The 10,655-nt window shown below is 42.3% G+C and overlaps 2 protein-coding genes across 8 annotated transcripts; one reads left to right on the forward strand and one right to left on the reverse strand.

Annotated features, from left to right (window-relative positions):
• Positions 1–418: 418 nt before the first annotated feature.
• On the forward strand, positions 419–2,252 carry LOC4351372 (uncharacterized). Of its 4 annotated transcripts, none has more exons than XM_015764516.3 (5): positions 419–867; positions 1,099–1,163; positions 1,286–1,349; positions 1,477–1,626; positions 1,768–2,252. In XM_015764516.3, exons 1-5 carry the CDS (start codon positions 438–440, stop codon positions 1,893–1,895), a joined length of 837 nt encoding a protein of 278 aa, XP_015620002.1. In that variant the 5' UTR covers positions 419–437; the 3' UTR covers positions 1,896–2,252. The 4 variants fall into 4 exon arrangements, with proteins under 4 accessions (XP_015620002.1, XP_015620004.1, XP_015620003.1 ...); XM_015764518.3 differs by having other exon boundaries at positions 1,477–1,608; XM_015764517.3 differs by having other exon boundaries at positions 1,480–1,626.
• Positions 2,098–9,087, reverse strand: LOC4351373 (disease resistance protein RGA2). Of its 4 annotated transcripts, none has more exons than XR_010738497.1 (6): positions 8,370–9,087; positions 8,179–8,241; positions 7,909–8,060; positions 3,571–7,696; positions 3,343–3,451; positions 2,098–2,610 (listed from the first exon to the last, which is right to left on the reverse strand). XR_010738497.1 is itself a non-coding variant. In XM_015764514.3 (6 exons), exons 4-5 carry the CDS (start codon positions 7,034–7,036, stop codon positions 3,372–3,374), a joined length of 2,193 nt encoding a protein of 730 aa, XP_015620000.1. In that variant the 5' UTR covers positions 7,037–7,696; positions 7,909–8,060; positions 8,179–8,241; positions 8,370–9,087; the 3' UTR covers positions 2,098–2,610; positions 3,343–3,371. The 4 variants fall into 4 exon arrangements, 2 of the variants coding, with proteins under 2 accessions (XP_015620000.1, XP_015620001.1); XR_010738498.1 differs by having other exon boundaries at positions 2,098–2,987; XM_015764514.3 differs by having other exon boundaries at positions 4,924–7,696.
• Positions 9,088–10,655: the final 1,568 nt, after the last annotated feature.

Consider the following 10,655-nt stretch of genomic DNA (forward strand, 5'->3'; position numbering starts at 1 on the left):
CTAACCTTTATTCTCAAGTTTTTCTCTATGCAGGTGAGTCATCCAAACAAACCCTCTTCGGAGAATAACTAAGGGAGCTAAATTTCTCTAGAGACTCAACCAGATACAATATTCATCGTGTGTTTTTTTTTTCTTCTCTTGAGACTCAAACAAGCTAAATTATTCATTATGCATTTTTCCTATTTATGCACTGCTAAAAGATTACTGCAATGTTAATCCTGGAGTACTCTTTTTTTTTTCTGTGAAATTTGGAGGAGTGTTATTGTTTCATCTAAAATTACTCTTAAAAATGTGTTTGAGAAAAAAAATTTATTTGTGTACAGTACAGCAGAAGCAGACAAGCAGAGTGGGACCGTAGGGCAACGGGAGAATCCGACAATGACCAAGCAGTGAACCTCGACCACCAACAGATGAAGGTGAAGAGCAACTGATTGGCCATGAGTCCAGAGATAGCATTGAACACAGGACAAACAACCTCAATTCTATCTCCACTGATCCACAAAGAAATCAAGAAGCGAACAAAAAAAGCAAGGCACTGCATTTCCCTGCCACTGCTGAGCAGTGAGCACAAATCACAGACACAAATGGAAGCAGCAGTGGCTACTCCTTCCTTGCTCTTCTCTAGCCCAACACCCAGGAGGCCTTCCTCCTGCTTGTCACTGCCGCCTCCTTGCAGCAGCAGCTACGCCTCCAATGGGGCGAAGCTGCAGCAGCCGCGGCTGCAGTTCGTCAGTCAGCTAACCAGCAGAAACAGCAACGGGAGTGGCAGAAGAAGCATTTCCATTTTGTCGCTGAGGTGCTCTTCCAGTGGCACTGACAGCGCGTCTTCTTCCGCCACTTCAGAAAGATGGGTTCTTGAGCCTGCAGGTTAGTCTGCTTTCAATACTTGTGAAAATGATACTTGTAATGCAATGTCGATATCCCTTGTGAACTGGCTCATGCTTGTGCCTGCCTACCGGCTTAATCATAGTATCGTCATCTTACCAACTTTAACTAGCTGGTCTGAAGAAAAAATTGCAAAACAGAACACAGCAGCAATATTCGTGAGTTTATTGCTGTCCACCTGAACAAACAGAACCTGCTGTTGTTGAATTGCAGGAGACGGCGATTGGCGTCATATCGGGTACCGCGTCGCACGACCCGGCGGCTTCCAGATAGCATCCGTATGTCTCTCTTTGTTTCTACCTTCCCAGAAATTCTCTGGATATCCATGCTGTAACCGTGCTAGCTCAGCTGCAGCCGGGTGTTCTCTTGGATGAATGAATGTGTTGTCTTGTGTGTGCAGGAGGCGGCGGTGACGGTGGGTCGTGTTCCTGAACAGGCTGACATCGTCCTGTCTGTCGCAACAGGTAGTAGCATATATATATGCAGCACATTCATTCACTTGCATTGCTCTCTCCATAATCCATCAGACATATGTAGCTTACTAAGTTGCTGCAAATGAAATGAAATGGAATGGAATGGCATGAAAAAAAGCAGTTTCTGGGACGCACGCACGGCTGGAGAAGAAAGAGGGGAGCCTGTTGGTAACAGACCTGGAGAGCACGAATGGCACCTACATCAACGAGAGGCGCCTCAGCCCGGGTTTCCCCACTCCCATCGACCCCGGTAGCCTCCTCATTTTTGGTACTACTACTTATTAGTTATTACTGCTACAAATTAGCTCACCTCACTCTCTTCAGACTGCATACAACTCGCAGCATCTCTTGCCTGCTCTTCTTCGTTGTGATCAGTCTGTGCTTGTTCCTCTTTTGCATTTTATTGCAGGCGACATCCACCTGGCCATGTTCCGTGTTTCCAAGATGGTCGTGGATGTGCCCAGTGACGCCAGTGGAGCTGAGCAGGAAGCAGCTGAGACGGCTCAAGTATCAGCTGCAGCCCAACAGACCAATTAATTAGCGACCTCCATGTGCTGCTTGATGCATCAAGACAGCTCAAGAAGAACTAGCTTATCAGTGCTCCCAAAGGCCGACATGAAGTGCATATGTTACGATCGACAGTCTCCCTTGCAAATAAGCGCATACATATGTTGTGTGATAGGAATGTCACAGAGCAACAACTCTGGATATTAATTAATAGAGGGAGCGCACATAATGGTAGCCCCGTGATCAACTTAAAATGCATTTATCAAGTACCAAAGATGCCAATATTACAAGTACAAAAGTGTAGCATGCCAACTGCGAGACTGCATGTTGAATTGAACGATATGCCGACTGCAAATCAATTTTCCGAGTTGTATTCTTCGACCAAAAGATGTGCCTGGCACTCGTAAAACACTTGAGTTTGTCGAACGATCAAATTCATGGTCTTATAAGCATAGCAATTCTTGGTTGATTTTCTCGAGCAAATCAATCAAGTCCCTGGTAAAAGAAGCTTACTGCAGAATGTTCGGTAAACAAGGACCAAATGAACAGTGCATCTTTAAATGATAAGTTCGTATATCAACTCCCTGGCTTCTCTTCACAAGTACAAACTCCAGGCTAGTGTTAATATCAAAATAACAAAACAGATGTATTCCCAGGAAGAGCCCAGTTCTTTGTCGAGTACATTCTGTTCATCTCATGCAGATTTTCTTATGTTGATCATCAGGCTAATTCAAATGCCCTGACCCTGAAAATGATTAATGTCTAGAGTAAGTCCTCATCTATTATTTTGCATCCCAAATGCAAAATCTGATGTGCTTAAGATTCTTATCAAACCAAGAATGATTGCCAAACTTTTTCACTACTTAAAGTTACTTCCTTTGTCCCATAAAAAACCTAATCCTGAGGTTAAATCTGTATATAGTGTATGTCCAGATTTATCTCTAGGGTTGGATTCTTTTTGGTATATAGGGAGTATGATGGAACACTCTCAGTATTTTACAGCCACCATAGTCTCAGGAACATCTTTCAGAATACTCCTTACACAATACAGGAAACATGCTAGCCTGCTGACCGTAAAGCAGCAATGCCACATTGTAACCTGACCAGCCTGCAGGCATCTTCCTGAAAATTTGCATTTTGTACCGTCTCACAAAAAAAAATGGTGTGAAACTGTGAACACAATGAACATGTCTGAAAAGGAAACCTATAAAACAGTGTGTGTTTTTTTTTGTGGACCAAGGAAAAGAGTTTTTTTTTCAATGGAATATTCCCAAGGAAATCCATGAGAATAAAATAGAATGGTGTTTGCTTGCGCAAGCATGCTTAATTAATTTGTTCAGTAAATTCGAATGGCAAGAAAAAAAGATTGCAGTCCTGGAAAAGATAGTGGAAGTACCAAATGAGCATTTTTCTCAAACAGCAAATTTGTGCCCTGAGATTCTCACTTGTAAGATAACTAAAACAAAAGAGTGTGTACCTTATCCATCTTTCCTTGCATGTCAAGATTCAAAACTTGAGAGTGATCATCTCCAAAGCTGGTTCATGAACACATATGCTCTGCTCCACGACTCCACCAGCAGGGGGTTCTGGAACAATTATAGAAAAAAGATGGGTTGGGAAATTAGTAACAAGTATTGAGGATACAAAAGAGACGTGCAATAATAAGGCATAGTCGCACAGAGCCACAGAAGTAGTATGTCACCACCTTGCCATGCTCGTTTATTTGTTGTTAGTGCCCAGCATGCTCCCTAATCTCGTATCTCCACAACAGGAATATGGGAGATGATGTGCCAGTCCTTCCCGACCCTATTTTTGTAATGCCTACTCAAGGTAGGGTTGTAACTAATCACCAAATGCTGAAGAGAAGTAAGGTGTTGTATGGAGCTGGGCAAGGATCGAAGGCCAGTGCAGCTTTGCATATAAAGCGATCGGAGCGCGGAGAGTTGTCTGAGTGACTCTGGCAGCACGGTGAGCATAGGGCAGCTCATCAAGTTGATGTGCCGGAGTGAGGTGAGCCCCTGCATGGACTCCAGAAGGGTCGTAAGGACAGGCAAGATATTGATCATAAGGTCCTCTAGAGAACCTAACATCCCCAGTCCTTCTGGCAGCTTGTGGAGGGCAAGACAGTCCTGTATACTTAGGTCTTCAAGGTTGGTAAGATGCTGAATTCCCTCAGGCAACTGGCTCAGATTTCTGCAACTAGAAATATCCAATTCCTTGAGGGAGGTGAGATGATTTACCACCTCAGGCAACTCCTTTAGATTGTCGCATTCAACAATAGCCAACTTCTCCAGGGATGTAAGGAGCATGATCGACTTGGGGAGGCTAGCCAATAGTGGGATTTCTTTCAGAACTAGAGTTTGCAGAGAGCGGAATCCCCCCAGCCACTCTGGCAGCATGGCAAGAACTGGGCAACCCGAGATACAAAGATACTGGAGGGAGGTGAGGCTCCGGATGATCTCCCCTAATTGCCTTAGGTCACTGGAATAAATTGACAAGGATTCGAGCCCGGTGAGGTTCTGCAGCACTTCCCAACCTGACGATGATCCAGCCATTCCTCCTAGTTCTAATTTCTTGAGGTGAGGGGAATCCACACTAAAGCAGATGGATGAGGATTCCTTGTCAAGAGGATGGAGCGGATGAGAGAAGCTAACTTGAGACAGCAGCTGCTCGTTGCTTCGTTCCAGTGTCAAGCTATCCAAATATGGTGGGAAACATGGGCATTACTTCAGCTTAGGACAATCACTCATGACTAGAGTGGATAGGAAAGGGAAGCAGTGCTCAACTTGTTCGTGATCAATACAACAGGGCTTTCCTTCCTCCCCACTTACTAATGCAGGTGAGCTTGTCCACAACTCCACCAAATTAGGCATTCCTTTCAATACAAAAGTATTCAATGAAGGCAACCGTGCAAGTCCTTGCAGATTCTCCAAGTTTGGAAATTGTTCCAATACAAGTTTAGTCAGTTGAGTGAAATGAGGTGGATCAATTTGCTCTAACAAGCTATCTGAACAAGAGGATTCTCTTTGCTTCATCATCCAACGTGAGAAATGCTTACCTTTGTAATTATAGATATTCAGCTTCTTAATTTGTGATGGTGGTTCAAGACCATTGAGCACACGCAGCTCCTTTTCCATATCTAATAATGGCTCTTCTTCCAGACTATCCGAGCACCCTTCTGCACCATTTGAAGACCAATCCAATGTCAAATTGAGTATACCACTCTTTTCCTTCAGGGAGGCCTTTTCTGCATCATCTGGATCCTCTACATATTTAATAATTTTTATTTCCAGATCATTGTCGGTTAACAAGTTGAGGTTTCGAAGCCCTGATATTCTTGCATGCTCGCTACTGCCACCTATAACAAACAAATGCAGCCTTTGAAGATGAGTTAGCTGTCCAATCCCTACTGGCAGGCCACCCAAATTCGAGCATCCTTTTAGGTTCAAAACTTCAAGCCTCTCTAGGTTCCCTATGCCCTCCGATAACTCTAGCAGCCCCCAGCAGTTTTGAAGGTCTATGTATTCCAGGGTGCTCACCAATGTGAGGCATTGCGGTAGTCTGGTAATTTCGGTTCCACTAAGTGTCAAAGTGCGTAGTTTATGACAAGCAAATGAACTGAACAAGTTGTGGATACCCTCAATCTGTGCTAAGTTGATGGACTGTAAGTTGCAAAGCGTCCCAAAGAATTCTGACCATTGTTGCCTCAAAGAGCGACAATGCATAATGTTAAGCACTCTTAGTTTTTTAATTTTACATATGGAGTTTGGTATCTCCCTGATACCACTGCCACGCAGGAGAAAGCTTTGAAGATTATGACAGTCACCAATGGACTGAGGCAAACTTTCAAGATCCAAAAGACATGACAACTCTAGGGTTCTCAGCTTCTTAAGCTTACCAATAGACTCAGGTAATGTGGTAAGTGCCCTGCAATATGTAACATGAAGGGCCTGCAAGTTCCAGCAATGTGAGATTTCTTCTGGAAAGGCTCGACAGCTAGCGTGTGAGATACGAAAATAGCTAAGATATTCGAACTTTGGTATCAATGGAAGCAACAAATTAGTAGCGCCCATACTCTCCAAAATAATAGAACGAACATGGCACCTTTTCTTGATTGGCTTGTTGAGTGCGAAGTTGTCACCAGAAATATAGATAGCATGGACCTTGCTAAATAACTTCACTTCAATATTCTCATTGCACGAAGCCAAAGATAAATATCTGCATTTTTGGGAATTACCAATAGTTGCATTCTGAGAATGAGACACCATTTCACCCTGTAAAATTTGCCGAGTAAGGTCAAGAACCAGGTCATGCATCTTGCATATTTCCATTTCATCATACTCATCTACCTCTAGATCTTGGAGAAAGTGCACTTTCAGAAGAGAATCAAAGCAGTCATTTGCAACATCCTCTACTTGTTCAATCTCATTCATTGGATTGATGAAGCCATTTGCTATCCACTCTCCGATCAACTGGTGTTTGTAGATCTTGTAGCCTTTAGGAAATATAGAGCAATATACAAAACATTGCTTCAGATGATCAGGCAGATGAAAATAGCTCAGCCTTAATGACGCAAACACTCTATCTTCTATATCATCAACATTCCACATGTTACTATCACGTAAGGCACACCATGCATCTACTGTTTTCTTGTTACGGAGGACACCTGCAAGAATTTTAATTGCCAGTGGCACCCCACCACATTTTTTAATAATCTCTCTTCCAATTTCTACAAATTCAGAGGGCAGACCTTTTGCAGCTAACCTTAAACTTTGTTGAAATAAATTCCAGCTGTCCTCATCTGACAAGAAAGCCAACTTATATGTACATGTAGATTCCACTGCCTCCGCAACTCCCTGATCACGAGTTGTGAGCAAAATCCGGCTTCCAGGTGATCCACTCTTAAGATATAGCATGAATCGTTCCCAGTCATATTGATTCTTGTGCCAAGCATCATCCAAGACAAGTAGAAACTTATTCCCATTCAACTCGTTTGAAATTGCTTCAACCATCTGTTGGTCGGTACGAAGATATGATGTTTTCTTTAAAATGGCTTCATACAGCTTGCCGACGAGTTTGTTATTATCAAATTCTTGTGACACGTGAACCCAAAATATTGAGCCTTCAAAATGCTCTTTTATTTTGTTGTCATGACAGATGTGTGTGGCCATAGTAGTTTTACCGGTTCCACCAAGTCCAACAATTGAAACTATTGAGATTTTCTGTTGGTCATCTATTAACTTACATATGATCTTGTGCTTCTCCTCATCTCACATGTATTTTTGAGTCATCAACATTGCCCAATAAGGATGGCTCACTGATAATCTTGTTTTTATGAACATTATGATCGATTGGTATAGCATTCAATATAGTATTGACATCGCCTCTTTGCTCGACAATTGCAGCAAATCTGTTTTTGATTGTCTTTATCTTGTTGGCCATTTTGAGTTGAAACATGGCTAGTTTTGGTTTTGTGCGCATGTATTTGAGCACAGCATACTTGTCACGATCATTATCTGTGTCATGTTTCTCAGACTGAAGATGAAATTCATGTACCAAATCTTCAAGATCGTAAGCAAAATCTTTCAATTTTTTTAGCCAATTAGATGGTGGTTTATTACCAATTGCATTATCACCTGCTACCTGTAGCCCGCTTTTGATCTCCTCAACTAAATCTTGAAGCTCCTGGAGATCTTTCGTAACACCCATAAGAGAACTATACTCTCTTATTACAAGTGGTGCTAACTTGTCTCCCACAATCTTAAATAATCCATACAGCAGCTTCCATGCCCATATGTTTGAAACTTGGAAGCTTCTCTTTGGCCCAAATCCTACATATTAAATTTCAGAATGAGATGCTACATACTGAATTTCAAATGATTCAGGTGCAATATTCGTAATTATTTTTTATGCAATGAAAACTAACGCTAGTATATGTTTGTATGCCTGATTGTTATTTTCTTTCTAAGTTCAACCATGTTTTACACGTGCAGAGCAAGATAGACATATAAAAGCGTAACAGATGACGCCCGGTTAATGGTACCTGATATGGAAAAATAGGTGTTAAGCCTTTGCCTTCTCTTCGTTGAAGTTGTGCTTCTTCGATCTCTTTGAAGATGCACTTGTTTTGTTCAATTGTTCATAACATCATGATGAACCAAGAGGTACATGTATGTGATATATTGAGGACAGGTTCTGATGTATATACAAGAAAGCAAACTAGTAAATAACGGAAGATAGATGCCCATGAAAGCTTCTAGCACACAAGAACCATCAGTAAGTTGTGTTTCTATTGAATTGTAAATATCCGTACTTAGTAGTACTGTAGTAGAGTACTAGCTCCCTGAGAAGAGGCAGAACAATCCCCTGAGAAAAGCTGAACAAAAGACAAACCATTTGCAAAAGAGATTAGTGGTGGAGTAGATTTTGGAGAACACATTATCTTAACATAAAAACGCGAGAAATTTAGTTTTGAAGGATACAAAAGCTGAGGTAATTAAACACCTGATCTCAGGTCGTCTGACTTGATCCTGCAGTATCCCCTCACTGTCCCAAGCAACACAAATAACACCTGTTTCTTGGGATTTAGTTGCAGAGTGGTGGTGGTTCTGGCAGCTCCATTCATTAGAGCTCCCTTGTCACCTTAAAATGTGATTAGTATCCACCAATTTGGGTTGGTGTAGTGCTGGGTGAGTTGGAAACACATGCCCACAACATATAATATAAATCGAATATCCACCAATTGCAGTTTAAATACAGAAAGCTGGTGTGGAAATGTCACTTTCGAAACCACTCTATGGCAAGCCAGTCAAAGAAGGACGATCCTCACAAAAATCATAGTAATAATCTAGTTTTGCTTAGCTGTTGGTAGTCAGATGGGGGCTGTATGAGGACAGCGATTTCTAGTTTGGGGCTGTAGTTGCAAGTTGCAGATCGAAGTATCGAACAAGTTGAGCTCCCCCCTAATAGATCTAGTCTGGGCGGGCCAGGGAGAGAGAGAGAGAAAGGTAGGCGTGGGGGATCAGGGATGCGATACCTAACCTCGTCGTGGAGATGGAAGACGACGACCGCGCGGCTGCATCGTTGGGCCATGCGTCCGCGGCAGTATGCGGATGGGATAGGAGCCGGAGGCGAAGGGAGGGGAGCAAGCCGTGAGTCCTGGCGGCGGCAACCGGCAGCAACGGTCGCGCAAGCGGTGGCCGAACGATTAACATTGGAATCTGGGTTATTTTACATTCTACTAGCATAGTTTTAGAGAACTTACTTTGTAAATTAACCCTATATAAAATTATTTCAGAATTAGACCATTATCTCGATGTTAGTGACCCTCGCCAACGTACAATGTCTCAACACCAACGATATTAGTATTGACACCCTTATCCCCCCCACCCCCCAACAGTCAAGATGTAGAGGATCAGTGCCACTAAAGAGATTATCATCGAGGACCTATTTATAAAATAAATTTTTTAAAAGAGGTTAAAATGTAAATATTCTTTCTTCAAATCGGTTTTTAACATAAATAGGCTTGCACCAATAGACTATTTATCAATGGAGCGGGCTTGCCATGTTTGGTGATTGTAGTGCAACTTTCCTGACCTCTTTTTATTGCTATAGTGCAGCCTTCATGCGCAGACCATAGGGTCAATCAAACTCATGCAAGGCCCAAAATGACGCAACTTGTATACAATGGATACAGATCATCTGCAGTATAGTATTACACACTGACATGTGGGCCTTACAGACCCTCAAGCCCATATGTCAATGAGTGGTACTGCGGGAAATCTCAATTGGTATACAATTAAGTGTTTTTATTGTAGTACAAATTTTAAGTCACATATGCGCTTATATTTTTTTAACAGAGGAAGTAACTAACTTCAAAATCAGGTGAGTGACAATCTCGTCCACTTATCATGTATCAGCGGTCAAAATAATGAGTAGCAGCAAATTAGCTGCTTCATTGATTTCACCGGTCACCATATGCATGTGTGCTCTGTTCCACCAGGAGGGTGGAAAATGAGATGAAGTTTGGGCCTGACATACATGCAATGAAAGATGACATTAGTGATAACAATGTAATAAAATAACATACATGTATGGACACCTTAATACGACCACGATCAGCGGAATGTTGTGACCTCATTGTCTTATCTCTAATATATATCCTAATTTCCAATTACCTAATATCTACATCTGACAAATGTGGGAGAGGATGTGCTAGTCCTTCCCCTGACCTTGTAACACCTACTCAAAGCAAGGATGTAACTAATCAGCAAATCATATAAAGAAGTAAGGCATTGTATGGAGTTGGGAGAGGAGTCAAGGACTAAAGGCCAAGGTATCTTTGGCTAGAAAGCGGTTGTGTAGAGAGTTTGCCCAAGTGATTCTAGTAGCATGATGAGCACACGGGTAGGAAACAAAAGTTGGAGGTGTTGGAGCGAGGTGAGCCCATGATGGAGCACGATGTATTTTAGAGAGCATCTCGAGGGCACGGCTTTCTTGTATCCACGGGTTTTGGAGGGGGGGCTTTTAACTATTTGCCACTCTTATGAGTGGTGCTTAACGATTTGCCACTAGGTTCACATGTCATAGACACATGAGGGCCCACATGTTATAGACATGGTGTGGCAAATCGTTAATTGCCATGTCACAAGAGTGACAAATAGTTAAATTTCCCTTTGGAGGGAGGTGAGGTGTTCAATGCCTTCAACTCCCTCCCTCATATTACTACAACGAGAAATGCACAATTTAACCAGGAAATGGAGATGTACCGTCATCTCACGTGCCACTCCA

This window comes from Oryza sativa, chromosome 12 (assembly GCF_034140825.1).
Source record: "Oryza sativa Japonica Group chromosome 12, ASM3414082v1".
NCBI lineage: Eukaryota > Viridiplantae > Streptophyta > Magnoliopsida > Poales > Poaceae > Oryza > Oryza sativa.